We start from the raw sequence: 24,183 nt of genomic DNA, 5'->3' as shown, positions 1-24,183 counted from the left end.
GGAAAGCATGCTGGCACAATAAGATACATCCAGTCCAGAATGCACTCAGGGAAGATTTTAGCACAGCAGCTTCCTTGCCTGGACTTAATCAAAAGAGAATTTACATTTGGCCTAACAGAAGTCTATAAAATCATGTGGCAGAGACAGAACTGATAAATGAGTTTGATTTCCCAGCATGAAATACTCAGTTGTGCCAGGGTCAAGGCACCACATTAAACACTTAACACTTAAATCTGATCTGTGTGTAAAGAAGGGAAAATCAGGCAGAAGTACAACTAAAAACTCCTCTAAAGTATTAGAAAAGATGCTTCAGCGAGCTTTCCAATACACTTTACATTTTTAGAAATGGAAAGAAAGCTTATATTTAAAGGGCAGAAAGGAAGGAGAGACACATATGTTGGATTTGAATTCCTCCCTACGTTGGTTTGAAATTATATACGATCAGAGGGCTCCCACATAGAACCAGCATTCAAAGCCACATGGTATCTCTGAGCTGGCCCCAGAAAAAGAACAAAAAATAGGCAAATAATTCTTAAAATCTGAATACTGCAGAAGAGCTTTTAATCAAAGACGTGCTCAGCTCCACCAGGATTAATAGAAAAATAATAATCATAGAATCCCAGCCTGGTTTGTGTTGGAAGGGACCTTAAAGCTCCTCCAGCTCCAACCCCTGCCACAGGCAGGGACACCTTCCACTAGAGCAGCTTGCTCCAAGCCCCTGTGTCCAACCTGGCCTTGAACACTGCCAGGGATGGGGCAGCCACAGCTTCTCTGGACAGGGATAAGAAAAAACACAAGAGGAGAAAAGGAGGAAATAGAAAAGGTTAAATAGCAAGCAGAGCTTGCTGCTGCTGAGAAAGAAACAACTAACATACAGCAAGCCCCTTGCAGTGAAGCACTGGCAGAAGGTTCACCACTGTCCCAGAGCATTGCTGATGGACTGTCCCAGTGAGCAGAGGTTACAAAGGCTGGCAGGCTTGCTCTGCCAGCTGTGCTGGGAGCCACACGACCAGCTGTGTTTTCACACAACACTTTTCTCTTCCCACTGCTCCATTTTGGCAAGAACTTCAGAAGCCAAGGTTGTGCAGTACCATCTACAGCTGCCGAACACCACACAGACATCAGTTTAGGAAAAGAGAAGGCGAAGAGGGTGACCGAGGAAAGGTGAAGTGATCATCACAAACCCCCTCACTCCAGTCGCTTTCAACTGGAGAAGTTATTTTTATTCCCAAATAGTCCATCTACCTCCTTAAATGTCTGTTTGTTTTATTTACAGGCTCTGAGTGCTGTCACACATCAAAACAAGCTGGCACCAATCCATAAGAAGTACCCATTAGCAGTATAGCTGGGAGCTGTGCTCCATTAGGGATGGAGCATCTCAAAGTAAGAGGAATCTTCTGCCGCCCACAAATCAGTTCTCACTCTGACTCCACCATAAGCTGCACACAGATTCACATTTCAAAGGTTAAAGGGATTAAGCAACAGCTTTTCCCTGTGCCTGCTCACCTAATAGATTTTTTATAGGAGACTACTAAGTGCCAGCTCCAGATACCCTTGAGGTCAAAAAGGCAATAACCAATAAATGTAAGTGGTTGTACCTCAAGCATTGTATAACCTGTACTTTTCAAAATCAAAAGCCATGAGATAGCAGACTAACAATTCATCAAAGGATTACAGCAGATTTACTCAAGAGGTGTGTGATACCGTCTGAGGATGAGAAGAGGATGTTCAGGAAATGTCAAACTGTAGTACTGAGCATGAACTGAATCGTGAATTAAATACAGGGGTTTGTGAGCAACTGGAATTGCAGACACAACTGCACCAATGGGTAAAGCAATTAATGACTCGGCTGCGAGCTGAATACAGGGGTTTGTGAGCACAGGAGAGACAAACAAGAGGGCAACAAATTGGACAACGATCTAGGACTAAAGTTGGAACTTCCAGTGCCAGCCTGGATCTCCTCCACAAGCCTCTTCCATCAAGTTGTATGTTTACCACTCACTGCACTACCTCAGCAGAAGAAAAGTGCATATGAGATCCTTTGGTGGATGAAGCTGTACAACTGAGGAAGCCTGAAAAGCTCTCCGAGATGAGATGGAGAGAACTGGACTCACAGAGAGGCTCCATGGGCACAGTGCCCTGGTGGGGAATCTGTCCATTGAAACCAAGGCAAGAGGCCAGACAGAGTGGTTAAAATTTCTGAGTCATTAAGGCCACAAAGTTTCCCACTGAAACTAAATGCATGTTAGGGGTGGGAACAGTGAAGCAAAAGGTCATGAAAAAGGCTGATCCTGAGCACTGCTCTATCCCTACCCCCAAAGCAGCATGAATTCACCTCTCGCTGAGGCCAGGTACCTGGCCATACCTCTCCACCAAGGCAAGCAGCATTCCTTCCCCATGGTGCAGTAACACATGAACACCTCTTACCCACAGCGCTGAGAGCGTGCTTGAGCTCCAGAGTGAAAGCTGTCAGTGGCACATCTTCAGACACCGGCATAATTGCCACTGTGGAGAGATTGCTGGCAGGATTCCCAGCATCCCACTTGCTGCCCGAGCTGTGATATCCAAGAGGATGACCTGTTCGGAAAGAAAAGATGTGCCATCAGCCAACCCAGGAGCTGTGTGTCACTTCAGTGTCACGTCATGGTTTTCAACTGCCAGAGGGCAAGGAAAGTGCCAGAGAATTGCTTAACCCAAGAGAAATGTGACATCCTCCAGGGCACATAGAAGAGTTCCCACACATCTCCTACTTGAGAAGATGAAGATCAATTTCTGTCATTTTTGGCTGCTGCCATGGAAGTTAGGCGACAGTAAAATTGTTTTTTAAATGTGATGTGCATTTACCTGACATGTTAAGACAAAGATAAAAAGGCACTTTTGAAAGGCACTTTGTACAAGGGCAGGTAGGGACAGGCCAAGGGGAAAGGCTTTAACCTGCCAGAGGGGAGACTGAGATGAGCTCTTAGGCAGAAGCTCTTCCCTGGGAGGATGCTGAGGCGCTGGCACAGGGTGCCCAGAGAAGCTGTGGTAACATCTGAAGTATCCCAGCCCGGTTTGTGTTGGAAGGGACATTAAAAGCTCATCCAGTTCCAACCCCTTCCATGGGCAGGGACACATCACACTACACCATGTTGCCCAATACTCTCCCCAGTCTGCCCTTGAACACTGCCAGGGATGGGGCATTCTCCACTTCTCTGGACAACCTGTTCCACAGCAAAGCAGCTTCTTTTTATCTAACCTGAACTTCCCCTGTTTCAGTTCCAAACCACTGCACCTTGAACATTTCCTCCTACACACTTCTATCAGTAAATACACTTTGTTTTGCCTGTGCCACATACAAAAAGCTTAAGAACCAACCCATAGGACCGCTTCCTCTCAATTAATGCAGCAACATAATGCAAATACAGACAGATTAAGTCAGTCTCCAGGAGCTGCCACTCAGACTGCCTGATTCAAGTCTATTACAGCTGCTATTTCCAGCACTCCCTTGGAGCTCTTCTCACAAGAAACTCAAGGAAATTTCAGTGCATACAAGCAGCACTCCTTTTCTATTTCAATTGCAAATCATCCCATTCCCACACTGAATTACCTATGCTCTGCCAAAAGAAATTGTGCACATATATATAATAAAATCACCATTCACTTGTGACAACAGCTAAAATATTTAGTGACAAATTCTCATTTCAAGGATGTGCTTTTCTGATTCCAGATGTAAGGGTATAAATCCAGCTCTCAGGAAGCATCAGTACCAATGGAGTAGTCCAGGAACAAGTCTTACCTCCCTGCTGAAGACTGCCAAGAATCTTCTCGCCCAGCAAGTGAATAAGTCTAGTCACAACCTAGCAATGGGAAAGAAAGAAAGAAGAGAAACAAACATTCAGGCAGAATGTACTAAAAATAGTGCATATAAATGGATCATTTCAACCTCTTGTAAGACATCATATCAAGTTAAACTGCACAGAGACAAGGTTTATAAGCATGGCTTCTTCGCTGGCTGGAACATATGGTGACTGATCATTTGTCTGGATTTCTTTTACCTTATTTTAGTCTAATCTGGAAGAATAAGAAAACAAAGTGAACCCCAAACAGACAGTGTTTAACTTATTTTGGGGAACAAAAGAAAAACACAGAATCCCAGCCGGGTTTGGGTGGAAGGGAACTTGAAGCACATCCAGCTGCAACCCCTGCCACTGGCAGGGACACCTTCCACTAGAGCAGCTTGCTCCAAGCCCCTGTGTCCAACCTGGCCTTGAACACTGCCAGGGATGGGGCAGCCACAGCTTCTCTGGGCACCCTGTGCCAGCGCCTCAGCACCCTCACAGCGAAGAGCTTCTGCCTAAGAGCTCATCTCAGTCTTCCCTCTGGCAGGTTAAAGCCATTCCCCTTGGCCTGTCCCTACAGGCCCTTGTCCCAAGCCCCTCTCCAGCTTTCCTGCAGCCCCTTCAGGCACTGGAGCTGCTCTCAGGTCTCCCCTTCAGGAGCCTTCTCTTCTCCAGGCTGCCCCAGCCCAGCTCTCTCAGCCTGGCTCCAGAGCAGAGCTGCTCCAGCCCTCGCAGCATCTCCATGGACTCCTCTGCACTCTCTCCAACAGCTCCACGTCCCTCTTGTGCTGCTGCCCCAGAGCTGGATCAGGACTGCAGGGGGAGTCTCCCCAGAGCACAGCAGAGATGAAAAAATCCAAATTTTTGTCAATCAAGCTGCATTTCCAGTCCTTCTCATTTCTTCCTGCAGGGCACTGGGACCTCTGGGTCACTCTCACTCCTGGGTGGCTGTTGCCACCTCCACTGTCTGTAGGTACTAAGGGCTCAAAAAGCCTTGGGGCTACAGGATCTCCCCCACAGTTCTGCTTCCACCTGACCTTAGGAATTAGTCCATATTTACAGTAATCAATACAAAGTATCTTGAATGAAAGGGATACAGACACACTGTCTGCAGAATCAGAACAAACTATCTAACAAACTGCTCTCCCCTCAAGTCACGTTTCTCTGAGACCTTTTTAGGGACATTTTTTTTTCCCAGTGTTTTTCCCAACAGGACTCACATGGATACAAACCAATACTCAACCAGCCCAGCACAGCTGAGAGCTGACCAGCTCATCCCCAACAACCAATAATCCCAACAAGTGCTGTAGCCAAAGACTAATAATTGCAATGCCAAGGAGTGACAGGCATGGGGAATGCGTCACTCATTCCACAAAGCTCTGTGCAAGTGTTTTACCAAACAAGGAAAAGGGATATTTAAATGCATTAAGAATTAATAGAGCAATCATTAGACACTATCTCCCTAATAAATAATTCAAGGTCAAAATAACTCTAATCTTCAGGAAGACAAACTACCAACACAAGAAATGTTCCCCAGACTCTTCATAAGCTCAATAAGAAGCAGGAAACAGCTACCTTAGACTTTAGACAGACACACTGTTCCCACAGGAACAGGCACTTCAGGGTGCATCTTTCAAGTAAAAGGCCATGTAAGCACTCAGCCAGGTCCACATGTCCATCAGAATCATTTCTATAGCCTGCTTGGAAAATGAAATGAAATAAATGGCCCCAGACTGTGCAACTCATCGCTTTAATGAGCACCAAGATTTATTAAGCATCTCTAGGAGGGAGGCAGAAGAGCAAACAGGCAGCTTCTAACAGAGGGTGACTTTGAGCAGCACAAGGAGTAAGAGCTAAACAAAGTTATTCCAGTAATCTCTGTCCCACAGCCATAACTGCACTGTCCTGAAGATGCCACATCAACCATAGAATCACAGAATGCTTAGGGCTGCAAAGGACCTTAAAAGCATCCAGTTCCACCCCTCTGCCATGGGCAGGGATCCATCTCCACAGTGGTCCAAGACCAACTTCTTTGAAGTTCCTCTTATTTGCCCCCGTGGCACACACAGATTGTCCATACCTGCTGAACCAAGAGCAGCAATGCTTTCCCAGCTCCTCCCTTATTCTGGAATCCCAGACAGCACCTAAAACGCTTCCATTTGTCCAAAACATAACAAGAGCTGATGATCACCCAGCAGACTTGTTACTGCTTTAGCAACAGCAAGAGCTGCAGTTCTGAAATTCAATAAACAGCACTGAGTGCAGCTGTGGAAAACTGACCCAACTACGGGGAGCAGGGAGGGAAAGAGGGAATTCTTAATAAAAGAGGCTGGTTGTCCTTCCTAAGGAGACAACCTGCCTCCTGAGAGCATTCCGGAGAACCCAGCTCACATGTGTTCACCCAACAACCCGTATCTGCACAACCAGCACTTTCCATCAGCAGCTTTGGAAGGTGTGATGAACATCTTACACTTCTGAACCACTTTAAACATCAGAATTATAATTACTTACTAAAACCATCTCCTGTATTTAGCACTGTTTCTGCTTTACAGACAGCTCAGGAGAGCTCCAGCTCCGTTAAAGAAAATGTCCAAGGTTAACGATGGAACTAAGAATAAAACCTATTGGTCTCATTTTCCAGCTGGCTGCTCCTATTGCCGGGAAATATTCTTTGCCTGTTTGCTGGAGCAGACCTTGCAGCCTTGCTACGTAAGATATAGAGCAATTATTTCCCTGGTGACTTTGTAAGACAAGCAAGTCACCAACCACAACGGGATGAGTCACTGCCGCAGTCATGGCAACGCCGAAGAACAGTGCCTGGGACCGGAGCTAACAACTGAACTGAAATTTCCCGAGTTCTCTGTTAATACACCAGATTCCTTTCACAAGAGGGCAAGGTTTCCCTTGGAAAGAGGCTTGTCCATCCGTCTGAGGGAAAAATCTATAAAGAATCATAGAACCACAGACTGGTTTGGGGGGAAGGGACCTTAAAGCTCACCCAGTTCCAACCCCCTGCCACGGGCAGGGACACCTTCCACTAGAGCAGCTTGCTCCAAGCCCCTGTGTCCAACCTGCCCTTGAACACTGCCAGGGATGGGGCAGCCACAGCTTCTCTGGGCACCCTGTGCCAGCACCTCAGCACCCTCACAGGGAAGAGCTTCTGCCTTAAATCTAACCCAAACTTCGCCTTCACCCCTATAAATCACACCTCACCATCGACAGCAGACCCAGCCTTCAGTGACTGACCTTCACCCCCCACTACAGGGCAGGCAGAGCAGCTCTCACTACATTCAGTACAACTGGGGAGAATGTGAAACCAAGACACAAGAAATATCATTCATCAGGTTTCCAAACACCGTTACTCCTGCAGGAACAGGGCACAAGGAGGAGCAGCACAGCTCGATGCAGCCCAAGACTATGACAAGGTTCTGGGAGAGGATCTGGAGTGGCACACAGGGGGCTGGTGAGGAGGAGAAGGAAGCAGAAATTAGCTCTTTGGTTGGGATGTCATGGACAGGGACTGAATGGTTATTGCCTGTGGTCTGGAGGAGATGGAGGCAGGAGGAAGGCAGGTAGCAGGGTGGGTATCTCAGCACAGACATCTGGGAAGTGATTCAGCAGTCACTGATTCCCACCCTACCTCTTTAGCCCTGGGAATTGGCAGTGAGGGTTTGGGCATAAGGGGAAGGCAGGAACTCTGGCAGTGCTGCTGGGAAAACCAGACTGACCGGGAAGAAACCTGAGTTTTCAATCCTCCAGGGTTGCAGTGTGCCATACAACCCTGGCAATGCTGAGCCGATGATGGACAGGCACTGCTCTTCCCAAAACAGACCAGGCTTCCTCCCCCTCTCCATGCAAACACCAGCCTTTCCCAAGCATGGTGCCAGAAAAGCACAGAGCACTCCCCAGGCACCTGAACATGCAACATCTGAACTGTCTCATTTGCATGGCAGCACCATCACCGAGGGCTAGACAGCCTTCACAGCACAGGCAGAAGCACCTGGAGTGCTCATCCCTATGGCACATCTGGGTTTTAGAGTCACTCTCAGCACCCATCCACCCAGCCCTGCAAACACACCCCCGGCTCTCCACAGACACAAGAGCAGGAGCCGAGGTTTAGGGTTTGGAGACAAATCTGCCCTGATTTTTCAGACAGCGAGTTGGAGCCCAAACCTCCCAGAGAACACCAGGAGGCTCCCCAGTTAGGTGAGAATCATTAATTGCCTGCAAAGTAAATGCAACTTTTTGCCTCCTGTACTGGGGATAGAGCTAAACCTGTTTGACTTGGTGAGAAAGCAGAAGTTATCATTATTATCAGAAACCACCATAGCAGAGAGCAGGCCCTGCTCAGTTCATCACAGTTAACCACTGCAACCAGTAAACGAGGAGCAGGGACAGTGATCGCGCACTTCTGGTGTAAGGCCAAGTGTGAACAGAGCTGCACCACTGTGGCTTCACAGTGCAAGTTAAACCTGCCCTTGTGACAAGGAGGGCACTTTCCTACCCGCTGTTACCTTCTCAAGCTGTGAAGTGATTCAGAAAGGTCACCAGGCTTTGCCACCAACCTCAGTATCCATCCACCAGGTCTTGAAGCGAGAGTCTGGACTTTGGAGCCTGATACTTAGAGATGACTGAGTCAACTTTCCAAAGCATCCCCAAAGCAAATAAAGCCTGAGCTCATGCAAAAGACTCTTCAGACCAGAAGGCAGAAATCTGACCTTACAGATCTAAAAACTGAGCGTATCTCCATCCCAGAAGCTACTCAAGATTCCAGTGCAGCACTGCTGCTGTCCAGCAGCCCCAAAGCCTGTCCTGCTCTGTAGACACCACTGCAATGGTAACTTCCTAAGGCCTGGCTCAGAGCAGGACATTCAGTTGAAACACACATCTTATAGAACCACACACTGGTTTCTGTTGCAAGGGACCTTAAAGCTCCTCCAGCTCCAACCCCTGCCACGGGCAGGGACCCCTTCCACTAGAGCAGCTTGCTCCAAGCCCCTGTGTCCAACCTGGCCTTGAACACTGCCAGGGATGGGGCAGCCACAGCTTCTCTGGGCACCCTGTGCCAGCGCCTCAGCACCCTCACAGGGAAGAGCTTCTGCCTAAGAGCTCATCTCAGTCTCCCCTCTGGCAGGTTAAAGCCATTCCCCTTGGCCTGTCCCTACAGGCCCTTGTCCAAAGCCCCTCTCCAGGGAAGCAAAGGAAATGAAATGTTCATCCTCCCACCTCCTCACCTTTCCAGACTGACTCACCAGAAGACTCTTGTGCAGGGCAAAACACGATTAAGAGTATTTTTCTTTCTCAAACGGCAATAGAGAACACTTTATTCAGCACAATTCCACCCCCCTGACCCAGCTTACCATGTACCTAGAAATATGTTGTCTTCCTGACTATTCCTGAATCAGCTCCATTTCCAGTAAGACCCACTTGAGCTCTCTTAGCAGCCTCCAATCCCCCCAGCTCCCCCGGCTTGAATAGGAATGTCTGTTCCTGCATTAGCTACAGAGAAGGCTCCAGGAAAGCTTTAATTCTCCCTCTGCTTAACTAACATTAAATTACTCAACCAACCTGCAGCCTCTGCATTGCAGGGCAAGGACTGAACTTCCCATTCCCAAGGGGACTGTATTTGCCTCTTTAGGATGACTAATTCCAGTTCCAAAACAAATGACCTTCCTGGAGGTGGCCAGGCAGAATTACAGCTCCCCATCATCCACCAGCGCTAGCACAGACACTGCGCCATCCATCACGGGTCTTGGGGATCCTCCCGAGCACCACTTGCTTCACAGCTACTCCAATTCCCACACCAAGTTGATACAGTCACACTATAGCATTCTATTTCCTATAATCCCTTTAAGTATTTCTACCTATTATCCACACCCAGCTAATCTTCCATGGCTGGGATCGAGTTAAAGCTTTAGTTCCTATTCAACTGTGAAACTTAAGAGTTGCTTTACAATAAGCCCTTTTGAAAAGGATTTTTATGAGAATTCAGCTGTAAAATACTTTCCTATGGAAATTTCTTTCAGTGTGTGAACAGTAGGGATTGCCTGGCAAACAGACTCTCTCCTAATAGATAACAATGGGAACAAGCAAAGCTTCTTCCCCATCTTGGCTCACAAAACTGATTTAGGGAAATCATGGCAAATTGACACAAAATGTACACAAATATCCAAATTCACAGTAACAACTAATCAACAGTAAAGGTGCTGTGTAGTGCACATCAGTCTGAGAGAGCTGGGCTTGTTCAGCCTGGAGAAGAGAAGGCTTCTGAAGGGGAGACCTTAGAGCAGCTCCAGTGCCTAAAGGGGCTGCAGGAAACCTGGAGAGGGGCTTTGGACAAGGGCCTACAGGGACAGGCGAAGGGGAATGGCTTTAACCTGTAGGAGAGGGGAGACTGAGCTGAGCTCTTAGGCAGAAGCTCTTCCCTGGGAGGGTGCTGAGGCGCTGGCACAGGGTGCCCAGAGAAGCTGTGGCTGCCCCATCCCTGGCAGTGTTCAAGGCCAGGTTGGACACAGGGGCTTGGAGCAAGCTGCTCTAGTGGAAGGTGTCCCTGCCCGTGGCAGGGGTTGGAGCTGGAGGAGCTTTAAGGTCCCTTCCAACACAAACCAGTCTGTGGTTCTGTGGTTCTTGCAGTGAACAAGAGGGCTCACAGGTGAGCTAAAGACTTTCTCAGGTGACTATGAATTTCAAATATTAGGTTAATACAACGTTAAGCCTTTAAAATTCAAACCAGTCATCCAGTAGCCACCTTTAAATTAAATATGTCAAATAACAATTTATCGGTGCCTACACAACAGGGTATTATAGACCTTAACATATGTGATTTTGTTAAAGGACAGGTAAAAGTGCTTTCTACCACAGAGACCGAATAAGCTAGCGTGGAAAACAGGGCTGCCAAGGGCTTTCTGTTCTACAAAGTAAATGCAATTGGGGTAAAATAGTAATAAGAACATTTCACCTATACAAAGTCACATAATAGCAGGTTCATTTCTGCAGAGCTCTTGCCAGGAGTCGAGATAATTCTCTACCAGCTTTCTTAAGCTTTTTTCCTTCATGAGGGACAAGGGAGGAGGAGAGGTAAATTAAATCCTCAACTTGAATAAAACCAGGGCATTACTGAAGCTTCCCATGGCCCCAGCTCTGCTAAACACTCTGCTTGTCACACAGTCAGGGAGCTTAGCAAGGGGTCTCCCATGAAAACTTCTGACAGTTGGAGAACTGCTGTGACAAAGCAAATGTTCGAGGCTCACTCACAACCATTTCTGGCACTTTTCAAATGCTGCTACAGCACACAGAGAACTGAAGCTTTATCCCAGGGCTCTTTGAGCATCTAACACTTGTGATCAATTGTGTCTTGAAGAAAAATGGCATTCTCACATCACTGCTGTGATTCAGCCCTCGCTCCTGCCTGCCTCGCGCTGGGCAGCTACAGGCGGTGACCATGCTCCCAATGAACATTTTTCTTCTCTCCTTTTCACATCCACTTCTACAGTCAAGAAAAAAAAAACTTATTTGAATGGACCACGAGAACAAATACAGAAAACTCTAGAAGCATGACCTCTCCTGACCTATTCCAGTGCTACACCAAGTTGAAATAATGTGATGCACAGTACAGCCAACACAGAAGAAAGCGTTAAGAGGGCACATTACAGATCATGCTTTGAGAGGCAGATAACCACAGCGAAGGCTCCATACACCTCAGGAAAGCACACAAAGGTAACAGGACTCACTGTTCAGGATGGGTGCTGGGTACTCCATGTATTTAAACCCCAAGAGTTTAATTCCCCAAGGGAATTAAAAGAAAGATGCAGAACACCTGTGTATTTTCTAGCATGCAGAAGGTTGTCTCACAGATTTCCACCCCCCCCCCCCCCCCCCCCAAAAGCTCCTAAGCAATTTCTCAGTGCAATTTCCATCAGTTACAGCAGGTTTCAAGTTCAAATGATAAAAACAATCTCAGTTTGGTAGAGGCAAAGCTAATCTAGGAAATGTAATCCAAGTTACATGCTGCTGTTAGAACATCTCTATAAGCTGTTCACAAATGCTGTGCTCTCGCTACTGCTTCGAAACTGCTTTGAGGTGCCAAAAATCGTGAGCTGATTCTCTGTCCTACTTTCCAGAACTGAAGGCAGTGATGAAAATAGAAAGAATCAATTCCTTTCCACTCCTGCTACACTGAAAAGCTTCAAGCAGCACCAGAAGTAAGCACAGAGGCTGTCAGAGGAGCAAATGCTCTTACTGGCTGCGTGCCCTGACAACTACGCTGGAGAGCTGGGCCCTCAGGCAGGAGCTGAGCCTGGAGAAAACAAGGAAGTTTTGCACTGTGAACCACTTTCAATAGGGAATGTCTGGGATGCCATGTGAAGACAGGCAGAGAGACTTGCGTTTGTTCAGCCTGAAGAAGAGAAGGCTTCTTAAGTGGGGGAAGACCTTAGAGCAGCTCCAGTGCCTAAAGGGGCTACAGGAAACGTGGAGAGGGGCTTTGGACAAGGGTCTGTAGGGACAGGCCAAGGGGAATGGCTTTAACCTGCCAGAGGGGAGACTGAGATGAGCTCTTAGGCAGAAGCTCTTCCCTGTAGGGTGCTGAGGCGCTGGCACAGGGTGCCCAGAGAAGCTGTGGCTGCCCCATCCCTGGCAGTGTTCAAGGCCAGGTTGGACACAGGGGCTTGGAGCAAGCTGCTCTAGTGGAAGGTGTCCCTACCCATGGCAGGGGATTGAAACTGGATGAGCTTTAAGGTCCCTTCCAACACAAACCAGGCTGGGATTCCATAAAAGATGCTTTTCTGATGTGCAGAGGACTCAGAGGGAAACCCTCCATCCTGCTGCTGAATCACAAACAAGCTCCTGCTACCTTGCCCATTGTTTCAAACTCCTGCACCAGCTATCCCTTCGCTGCTGCAGTACTTCTGGATGGATGAGGAAAACAACATCATAAATCCTGCGTGTAAATCGTTCCACTAGAATAACAGGAGAAAAAAACAGACAGAGAGAAATCACTTGGCACATCCCCCTGCTCAGCACTTAGCACTACCTCAGGCACAGCTTTTTAAGAGGTTATAAAACCAAGTAACATTTTTTCAGCCTTTCTAGAGAGCAAAATCAGCTTTCCCTCAATACCCACCTGCTGCAATTTCAGTACACCACCATTTGCTCCACCCAATATGGTGAGCAGCTCGTGCCCTTCTATCGGGGAACAACTTTACCCATTTGAAAACAGTTGCCATGACTTCCCTTAACATTTCACTGTCTCTTTGCCTTTGTAGGTGACTTTTCTAAACAACAACCAGCTACCTTCTGTGTGCTCTAGACTCTCTTCTCTTGGACTGCCTCTTCTTTTGAATGTGCTGACACACACACACATATATATATGTTTATATATATAAATATATATATATATAAAATTTATATATATGCAGTGTATTTTCCAGCCTTTCTCAGCCTGTCTCCATAGCAGAGGAGGTGCTCCAGCTCTCAAAGCATCTTCTGATCAGCTTAGTTATAGAACTGCAGAATCCCAGGCTGGTTTCTGTTGAAGGGACCTTAAAACTCATCCATTTCCAACCCCTGCCACGGCCAGGGACACCTTCCACTAGAGCAGCTTGCTCCAAGCCCCTGTGTCCAACCTGGCCTTGAACACTGCCAGGGATGGGGCAGCCACAGCTTCTCTGGGCACCCTGTGCCAGTGCCTCAGCACCCTCACAAGGAAGAACTTCCACAAGTTGAACACTGCTACCAGGTCATAAATCAGGGCAGGAAACCTGTTACATCAAATAGAGAAGATGAGGCTCAGAGGACTGTTTAAGAGAGACCCCGAGCACAGGAGCACCTTAACAACCCACACCCCAAGTTCAGAAACACTTCAGCCAAAATAATGCTCAGAGAGAAACCAGAAAGATTATTTGTCACTGACATAACTTCTGAGCACCTACTGCAATAATAGAGACAAAACGCCACAGCTTTTGTAAGGGGAGAGTGCATGAATATAGGCTTTATGTTATACAGTTAAAAAATAGTAATTAAAAAGTTACTGTGCCCTAGGAAAGAAGCAGGATGCCAGGATTTATGCAAGGATTTTAACTTGGTTTATTACTTTTGCAGGTCTTTTTAAGACATCTGGCAAGTTAAGTATACGCCTTAAAAGCAGCAAAAAGAAAAATCAGAAATCATTTGAAGTAACAGCATTAAAAAGCTGCCTTTAAGGCTAATGCAATGATTTAGTGCTTAGTATAATGTCCCTGATGCACTTAGGGACAAAAGAATTACATTTCGAGTCCGTCAGACTCCAGTTGTGCAGGAGGGAGGTATAATGTCAAGTGAATTACAGGAGACCGAGAAGTTGATGGATTCACAGGGAGCAATCTCAGTCTTCAAGACACAGACAGATCTGGCAGTCACAGAATAAGGACTGACAGCCTAAAATGCAAGGGAAAGGAAATCCAAACCCCCAATATCAGTGCTTTGGGAATAAAGGTATGTGTAACCGAGTGCTGGCTCCAAGTCCAGGTGAGCAAGACAAATGAGTAACAACATTTTAAAGTGATTTTAGAAGTCAAACTCCATTTAGCATCAATAGCACTAAGTGATTTCCACTCTGCTAAATAAGTATGGCCTGCATTTACATGAGCTCCTGCCAGACACACAAAACAGCCCTGCAGTAAAGCATGCGGAAGGAAGAGAAACTGATGAAAGCCCGGTATAGATCAGATCAGGCAGACAAAGAAAACCAGATGTTTCTCAGTATGCATCAACATATAAAACCCTCAAAGGACTTGGTGCTAATGGACAGTTTTAGATCCTCAGACATCATTTGAGACAGACAGGACTGAGTTTTCATTTCCTTACCTGGGGGAATTTGCGCTTGATCGATACCAGTGCTCCCTCAGGGAGTTTGGCAAGTTCGGAATCTCTGACGGCATGTACTGTGGTGGCTCTGGGTTGGTTGGTTAATGCCTCTACCTGAAAGAGTACACAAGCAAAATATTAGAGAATCCACAACACGCTGAAAGAATCACACGTCAGGATGAAGAAATGGAACAAATCCCAAGATCCAGACTGTCATACTTGCTGCTCACACACATTCAAAACCAAATGCTGTTTTCCTCCAAGGGGGCTGCAGAGGGAGCTTCCTGAGGCACGTCCACCTGCAGCAAAGTATTAGAATCTCTGCTCTGCTGGTGGAAAGTTAAGTTTTCACAGAAATAGAACACACAGGGCCAGACAGACAGTATTACAAGAGGGAGCTGTAGGGACAGGCCAAGGGGAATGGCTTTAACCTGCAGGAGAGGGGGGACTGAGATGAGCTCTTAGGCAGAAACTCTTCCCTGGGAGGGTGCTGAGGCGCTGGCACAGGGTGCCCAGAGAAGCTGTGGCTGCCCCATCCCTGGCAGTGTTCAAGGCCAGGTTGGACACAGGGGCTTGGAGCAAGCTGCTCTAGTGGAAGGTGTCCCTGCCTGTGGCAGGGGTTGGAACTGGAGGAGCTTTAAGGTCCCTTCCAACACAAACCAGGCTGGGATTCTATCAAATTCCAGCACCAGCAGTGCTTTTGTTACAGAACATGGAGCTCAGGCACACACAGAGTTAATGCAGTGTGTACATGATCCCTGACCAATGGCTGAGCTGTGCCTGGTGCCCTGGCACATCCCGCTGCCCACTGTACAAGAAAATGAATTTCAAATACCCAACTCCATGACCCCACTTCCAACAAGGGCCTTCCACATTGTCAGAACACTGCACGTGCACAAACCATTCAGACAGACAGAACATGTTGATCTCCAACACGCATCATCAGCCCAGACAGCTGAGCTCACCCTGCTAATATTAACTCTGCTACTGCAGGGGGGTTCCACCACCACCAAGTCCTGTGCAGGAAAAAGCATACAAGCACATTTAAAGTAACTCTGTCTTGCAAGGCCTCGCCTGTGTTTCTGTTCCCATGCCAGGAAGGTTTTGTTACGTTAGTAAGAATAAATGTTTTTGTTATGCATTTTAAACTAAAATAATCATGGTATCACAGAATCCCAGCCTGGTTTCGGTTGGAAGGGACCTTAAGATCATCCAGTTCCACCCCCTGCCACAGGCAGAGACACCTTCCACTAGAGCAGCTTGCTCCAAGCCCCTGTGTCCAACCTGGCCTTGAACACTGCCAGGGATGGGGCAGCCACAGCTTCTCTGGGCACCCTGTGCCAGCACCTCAGCACCCTCACAGGGAAGAGCTTCTGCCTTATATCTAACCTAAACTCCCCCTGTTTAAGCCCACCACCCCTTGTACTATCCCTACCTCCGTGATGAAGAGTCCCTCTCCACCACACCTGTAGGCCTCATTCAGATAGCAGGGGAAAGAAACCTCACAGCATCTTGGTACATACATTCATGGAGGAACAAATCCCTCTTAGGTTCCACAAATGGTTGTACAACATCATCTGGTTTCTCTCTCCCCACTTCCAGCTTTTTATTCCAGTTTTTGCCTCTGTACTGTAGCTTCCCTATCCTGCAAGCAGCTGAGGAGGTTCAATCATTAAAATAACACCCTTCCTCTCGGCCAGTCACCATCTGATTTTCATTTGTTAAAAGAAGACAAACACTCAAACTGTCTCAGATCCCTTTCCACTCCTCCTGTGATATACGAGTGCATAACATGAAGCGTGCTCCAAAGGGCTGAAGTCTTTCAGCAAAGATGAGATTTGCAAAAAAAGGGAATTAAATTCTAACATTAAAACAAATCCATGGGATTTTTGCCCTCCAGACTGTGACCTTGTCTTGTCAAAGGGCTCCCCAGGCAGAGCACAGGAGGATGAAGACCTTTCCAAACCTCCTTCACAGGGAGCCCTTCAGGTCTTTGGAGCAAATGGTGTTTGCAATACCACTCGTGTTATGGACCTTCTCGACTGTAGGGAATTTGTTGCCTGTAATTCCCAACTGATCACAGACCATGGATCTTGTGCCACTCTTACTCACAGGTACCAGCTGAGTTTCGCCATCAGCACTGGTATTTGCATTTGAATACATCCCAGTGTTCCAGAATGGAAAATACCCAGGTCCCAGACACTGCACACTGAGACAGGAAAATTTTGCTTTCCCCTTCAATATTATCACCTTAGTTCCCAATCTCCATTTTTATAATCCCAAACTGTTAATAAAATACATCCACTTCCCTGGAAGTGAAAGGGCTCTCACTCAACATGTGGACTATCTGTAGGATTATCCTCCACCTTCACTCCACCTCTCCCCACGTCACACCCCATGGTTATAATCTTCTTTGCACTGGTTTTAGATTTTCTGCACATAGGAATCTGCCAAATAAGTGTTTGCTTCTTCTCACCTTTTCTGGAGATCAAAACCACATTCTAACACTGAGTCATAGTTCTCCCTGCAAGTGACATTTTTCTTTGTATTTGTTCTTAATAAACCATTTCAGATGTCATCTACTCAGAGGATTTTTTTTCTTGCCCAGAAAAAAAAGAAGTTTCAGGCAAATGTGTACTTGAAACTATTCCAGTCTTAAGCCACATTCAAATCCCTGGGCTCCTCTCTCCAATAAACCTGTTGAACAAGTTTTCTTGGTTTACAGGCTTGAAACAGCACAAGACTTTGAGATGAAGCTTGACCTTGAACATGACTAAAACCCACCTGCAATCACATCACCCCTGTAGGATTATCTCCTCGGTCATAAAGAAGAAATGTAACATTTTGATCACCCAGCAGAGCTGCAGCAAAGCACCCAAAGGCACCTCCATCACAACGTCAACACACAGATGTGTCAAGAAATGGTATTATTATCTCCTAAATCCTACTCAAGCCTATGGGGGGGAGGAGTAAATATTTGTCTATATAATCACCCAAGGGTCTCTTCTGAGCTCCTCCCAGACCCTCATTATCATCCTTTACCCACACCAGCATGAACACAGCTACAGCATTTCCTTGAGTGCAAGGAGGAATCCATGGACTCTTTCCCACCCCTTTTCAAATCCAAGTCAATGGGATATATTTTGCTTGAGGCAACAGCACATCTGTGGTTCATCTCCTGTAACACTCGCTCCTTCTCCTTAGTAACAATCTTCTGACCGGTTCTGCCTCACTGCCCATTTCTGGTCTTCTCTTTTAATTTTTAATTCGCCCATAGCCTTGCTCTTCCTCTCCAACAATCCTCCAGCTTTCCTGGATCCACACAAGGCCATCACCTCTTCTGCTCTGTCTGGACTGGCTGCTCTTCTCTTTGCCGTCTTATAACCCAGAGCTGTTTGTTCTTCCTGCCTGTTATAAACTCATCTAACTCGCTTCACAGTGCTATTTCCACTCTGAAATCACCTCTCTGAAATCCAACTGCTACATCATATTTTATCAGCCATGCAAACACACTGTGCATTCATTCTGTTCATTGCTCCCCTGGCTCCAAGGTCTCCCCCTGAGCTCCTCGATTACAGCAAACATCAACACCTCCTCTCCATCACAACCTCAAGAACCTGTCTGTCCATCCTTGCCTTTAGCTCCATTTCCCCCAAGAGCTGAATGAAGCCATGCCTCAAATGCCGTATTTTGTATTAAGGAGCACGTGTCAGTCCAGTGTTGCACACTCCGTGGTTCTTGTCATTGACAGCGGATGTTACCATGGGTGACGGTCCCTCAAGCACTGCTGCAGTTCTGTTGGTCCTAACACTAACAAAAAGGGAAGAAAACCAGAAACCCAACCAGCTATAGACCTTATGCTCTTTTTACTGCTTCTGTTAATTCTGACAGCTCAGTTTCTCCTATCTTCTCTTAGTTCCGTATTAAATAGTGACAAAACCACATTCATTGCCTCCATTGTGCACAATGCATGTGATTCACAACCCTGGCTTACAAGCTCTTTACAAAGAAAAAATGTTATTATAAATGTTTTAAAAGGAGCAGAAAAAGCGATTTATATTCTCATGACCTCTTCTGACTTCATTTTCAACAGCCCTTCCTGACAGTTCTTCTTACAGCTTTCCAAATTACACACTTGGAAAGTAAAAACCAGCAAGTGTCGTCTTCTGCAAGTGGGTCTAATTACTCCCGACTCCTTTTTGAGCTACAGCCAACAAACCACTTTGAATATCTGCTTAACTTTAAGTGTGTGCACAGCCCCAGTGCAATAAGCACAGCTATTTTCATGCTTAGCCTCAAGCAGCTCTGAGACTGCATAGAGGACCTGACCAGAACTGGAGCTGCTCTAAGTTGATCTATCTGCTGGCAACAGAACCTTGCTCCTCCATACAAATCCAGCCTTACTTTAACAAGTTACTGGGTGACTTTCCTAATAGTCAGCAAACAGTAAAATTAACATGATTCAAAATAGTTTCTTTTGCTGTTCATTTCTTTTCAAGTGAGTTTTGATGTATGGCTGGTACAATAGAAGACAGGTCTAGTCTGAATTAGCAATGCAAGTCAACAGGACTGTTCATGGTCACAGGTCCATTCACCACCTTCAGGCATACATATATGTATATATACACATATATATACACATGTATATAGGCTCTTGTGGCTCTTCCCAGGCATTCCCTTCCCATTCAGCTTGTAATACACTGTTTGAAGTTTCTCTCCATTATGGCCAGAATTCCACCTGAGAATCTTTTATTATCTCATACATTGTATTTCCTTCTCTCAGATCAGCCTTTTCCTTGATACCAGCTCACAAAACGCAGCAACCTCTCCACGTTGAGGATGCCCTGTGTGTCAGCCCTTGCCTTGCCAAACCCCAGCCATGGTGCAGTACATGGGACCACCTCTGACTGCAAAGGAAGAAAGGCAAGCACCACTTATGAGCCTGGGAAGCAGAACAGCATCCTAAGGATTATTAAATGATGTAGCTTAAACTCTTCACCTTCCAAATCCTCGTTCACAAAAGCCACCACCACCATCTCTCAGTTAGCTTGGTGTTTGTAGGCATCAGGTTTTCATGGTCTCACAAGAGTCTCTGGCAGGACCCAGCAGCCCCCAGACATGCACCCTCCCACACAGGAGATCAGTCAGGACACATCCTGCCGTGCTTCAACAGAAGCAGCATCACACCTAACTAAAAGTGCAGGATATGCAAAGGACCGGGATGAAACACACTGTGCGAGGAAGCGTAGATGCACCCATGAAGGCACAAGAAGAAGTATCAACACTGACATCTGCTGATAGTTTAGGAGGCTCAAGGGAAGGGATGGGCAACCAGTGAGTTTTACATGTACCAGATAGCACCCCCCATCTCCAAGTGGCCAACACAAGCACTAGAACAGCAGAGGCACAACAGACACGTGCACATGGATTTTCAGAGTGTCTTTGCTACAACAAGGGCAGGAAATGCTGCTGCTGCAACTGGACACAGCAATGGAACGTGATCAATGTTGCATGAAGGGCAACCAAACACTACACACAACATTCTTTTTCCAGTTTAAGCAAGCTACCCTTCTTCAGCTCATTTGCACCTGAAGCAGCAGAGGATGCTACCGTCAGAGGTGTTTCCTGAAGCCATCAGTTTGGAAGGATCTGAAACATTAACTTGTTTGTATCAGAAAAGGACAAAGGAGGAGACATTGCTGGAAGCAATGAATGAGTGGGAAGAGCAACCAGACAAGCTGCAAATCGATGCTATTTGTGGGAGCAGTGCCAGGGCTGAATGCAGTACACCATGTACTCTTGAAAGTTGTTCTAACCACCACCTTCTGCAATCTTTCATGTGCCAAGTTAACCCTGTGACTGAGGACATACTGCACTTTCGCAGTGCAGGAAGAAGAATCCGAACCTCCCTTTCTCACTATATATATATATCAAAAATATAAAATAGTTACATAAAATACATACATATACACACACTCATACATGTAAGCATTATGTTGTATGTCTGTATGTGTAACTGCATATACAAAATGAATGTAGAAATTAAATAAGCTGAGCTTGCTACCTTGTGTAATGAAGGCAGTGGAATCATGCTACAGCTTCTCCCGAAAGGCCTGAGCCTGCATTTTGTAGCAGTGCCATGACAGCCCTGTGGCACCAGTGCACGTCATTAAGGGACAGAAAAGGGGGAGGTTATAGCTGGGGCAGGAACCAGGAGCAGTCCTACCTCATGTATTCAAGTTTCACTCTTTAAATATGTGTGGCTATGGAAAAGATGGGTACTTGCATAGAATCCCTGCCTGGTTTGTGTTGGAAGGGAGCTTAAAGCTCACCCAGCTCCAACCCCTGCCACGGGCAGGGACACCTTCCACTAGAGCAGCTTGCTCCAAGCCCCTGTGTCCAACCTGGCCTTGAACACTGCCAGGGATGGGGCAGGCACAGCTTCTCTGGGCACCCTGTTCCAGCGCCTCAACACCCTCATGCATGCACGTTTTGCTTGCCTAATTCAACATTACAGTCAAAACACCACAAAACATCCCAAAAGCTCTCTGAAGCACACACAAAACACCCAACAAATCCAACAGATTTATTCAGCCTTGAAGAGTCTCTGTAAGTGCAACCCCACTGACAGGGAGGCAGCAAGCTCCTCTGATGGTGAAATTACACCTTAATTTCAGAAGGGGATGAAGAGATAAAGAACACTATGAGCTGCTCTATCCCTTTCAACCAAGATGAGGTCTGATTGCCTTTAACTCAGCTTCACACACAAGAACACTAAAACCAGCTGGAACTTCAGCAACATCCCTCTCATCCTCCACTGCTGACTCTTCCCCTGTAAATACTTTCTGTGGCTTCTGCTGGACTTGGATGCTTGCTGTTAAAAATGATGTGTATTTCTAGAGGAATGTCATGAAGGAGGAGTGGGGGGAAGAAAGAAGCTTTATCTTAACTTAAATTTTCATGATCAGCTGAGCCATGTAGCTGCAAGGGAACATGTGAATGCAACATTAACCCTGGCCGTTCACCAGCCAGCTGAGTCCCAGGCAGCATCTCCCAAAGTGGAAGGGAGAAAGCAGCAGGAGGCAAGGGAGGTGGAAGATTGTCCTGAGGCGGGATCAGAAGTTGTATCATTGCTGGACACTAGCAGTGATATCATCACAAGGGAGTCCAGCAGGAGAGAGACATTAAAGAGCTTAAGGAATGACAGTTGAATGTGTGTAATCACCTATCAGAAGCCCAGCAGGTCAGCACCTTATCACTATCCGTCATCAAAAATCCTCCTACTCAAAAGAATTTGGCTAAGGAGATAAAGCTCTTGGCAGTTTTATCTGCGACAGCTACAAAGCCAAATGACTTACCCACATAACACTAATGCCAGATCATGTAAGACCAGAGCCTCTCAAAGCTGTGCCTGTGGTTTTCCCAGCCAGCAGTGAGACCACTAATCTGTCCCACAAGAACTTTCAGTTGTGAAAGGTCTCTTTCTTTCATCAGCTGTTTAGAACTTGAGCAAAATGAAGATAAAAGGTAAGCTGTTGTGGATAAAAGAATATACTATTGTAGAGATAAGAATGGGAAAAAATAGAACCCACAGGTCACACCATAAGTGAAGGTGCTTGTAGGAAAGAAAGGTTCAGATGGCTCAGACCAGTGACTTGAATTCAGGCAAATCCACTCTCAGGAGGGGTTTGGAAGTCAGGACAGTGAGCTTCTCACTTCAGTCTGACCTTAATTCAGCTGTGCAAATGAGAACTCATTCCCCAGAGCTTCCCCTGTCTCCCTTGCTGCTGGTAGATATCGGGGGGTTGCTGCTGTGTGCTCTGGGTTTGGGTTGGTTGGGTTTAGGGTTTTGTTTGTTTGGGTTTTGGCTTTGCTTTCTTAAAACACAATTTCACACCTAAGACCCTGCTAGGAAAATAATATTTTTTAGTAAAGCATTATCAAGACAGATGGTGGAAAAGATGGAAAGAGAACACCTCCTTCTCCAACCATGTCTTGGACATCAGCCGCCTCCAGTTTCCAGATACAGGCTGCACACAGAGCATGCCCAAGGCACCATCAACCTGAATTAACCCAAAACATACCCTTTAGTAACTTAAAGCTTTATCAAATGAAGTAGTCCTGGTTGGAAAAAAAATCAGTCAAATAATTGGCCAAAACCCATTCACATGCTTAAACATGGCCCAGAAAAGCAGGCTGCAAGTTGTTTTGTACAGGAGCACTCATCAGAGGAGGGAGGTGTAGATAACATTAACAATGACAAAAGAACAAAGGCCTGACAAGTGTAATCCTGATACCGGTGAGGATTACTCAGCAATTAAAGATTTCTGTTAGTGTTACATTTCAAAAGCACAATGCTCCAAGCCCCTGAGGAGATGATAAGCCATTTACAGACTGTGCTCAGTGTTCAACTTTTGAGAGGCATAAAGGCCATGCACATTTAACTGTACTAATGAGATGAACAGCTTAACCTCTAAAATAATTAAAATATCTATTATTTCTAGGATGTGAAGTGTGATTTCTTCCACAGCAGAGCTGCTGTGCTGCAGCACTGACACATCAGGGTTCTGCCACCTATCACTCATGCCCTGCATTAAGATAAAATCCTAGTGCACAAACACCTTTCTGCACTTGCTTTGCTATATTGATACCCCAAAACAACTGGATACAGTCCTACTATTAAGAAGGGGAATTCTGGTTGTTAAAGAGAATAAGAAAAGATCTTTTACAGAATCACAGAACCAACCAGATTGGAAAAGCCCTTTAAGCTCATCCAGTCCAACCGTTCCCAGCACTGCCAAGGCCACCACTGACCCATGACACTGAGGCCTCGTCTCCACGGGGTGTGAACACTTGCAGGGACAGTGACTGCAGCCCTGCCCTGGGCAGCCTGTTCCAATGCCTGAGCACCCTCTGGGGCAGGAATTGTTCCTCAGCTCCATCTAAACCTGCCCTGGTGCAGCTTGAGGCCGTTTCCTCTTGTCCCATCCCTTGTTCCTTGGGAGCAGAGCCCAGCCCCTCCTGGCTCCATCCTCCTGTCAGGCGCTTGTAGGCAGCGATCAGGTCCCCCCTGAGCCTTCTCTTCTCCAGACTGAATCCCCCAGGTCCCTCAGCCCTTCCCCATCACACTTGTGCTCCAGGCCCTGCACCAGCTCCATTGCCCTTCTCTGGCCCTGCTCCAGCACCTCAATGTCTCTCTTGGAGTGAGGGGCCCAGAGCTGAACACAGGGTTTGAGGTGCAGCCTCACCAGTGCCCAGGACAGGGGGTTGATCACTGCCCCAGTCCTGCTGGGCAGACCATTGCTGATCCAGGCCAGGATGCTGCTGGTTTTCTTGGCTGCCTGGGCACAAGCTGCTCATGTTCAGCTCCATCAATCAGCACCCTCAGGTCCTTTTCCAAGAGCAGCTTTCCAGCCACTCTTCCCCAAGCCCGGAGCATTGCATGGGGTTGTATGAAGCACAACGTCGCTGCAGCTTGCCTGCTCCATAGGGTGCTTTGAGAGCTGGCAGGTTTGTGGTT

At 46.7% G+C, this 24,183-nt stretch overlaps 1 protein-coding gene across 2 annotated transcripts in view; it reads right to left on the bottom strand.

Moving 5' to 3' along the window:
• PNPLA7 (patatin like phospholipase domain containing 7) overlaps nucleotides 1-24,183 on the bottom strand; it is a 123,978-nt gene that overhangs the window by 58,092 nt on the left and 41,703 nt on the right. For both annotated transcript variants that reach the window (XM_057407316.1, XM_057407315.1), the window contains 3 exons: nucleotides 14,664-14,777; nucleotides 3,779-3,839; nucleotides 2,428-2,577 (listed from right to left, as the gene is read on the bottom strand). In XM_057407316.1, the coding sequence (XP_057263299.1) occupies nucleotides 2,428-2,577; nucleotides 3,779-3,839; nucleotides 14,664-14,777 (325 nt within the window). The remainder of the gene's footprint in view (nucleotides 1-2,427; nucleotides 2,578-3,778; nucleotides 3,840-14,663; nucleotides 14,778-24,183) is intronic.

This window comes from Pezoporus wallicus, unplaced genomic scaffold, assembly GCF_028554395.1.
Source record: "Pezoporus wallicus isolate ANWC-B61680 ecotype Strahan unplaced genomic scaffold, APGP_CSIRO_Pwel_v1 contig_8234, whole genome shotgun sequence".
NCBI classification, from domain to species: Eukaryota; Metazoa; Chordata; class Aves; order Psittaciformes; family Psittacidae; genus Pezoporus; species Pezoporus wallicus.
Note: the sequence above shows the minus strand (reverse complement) of the source record. Positions and strands in the feature narration are given on the sequence as shown.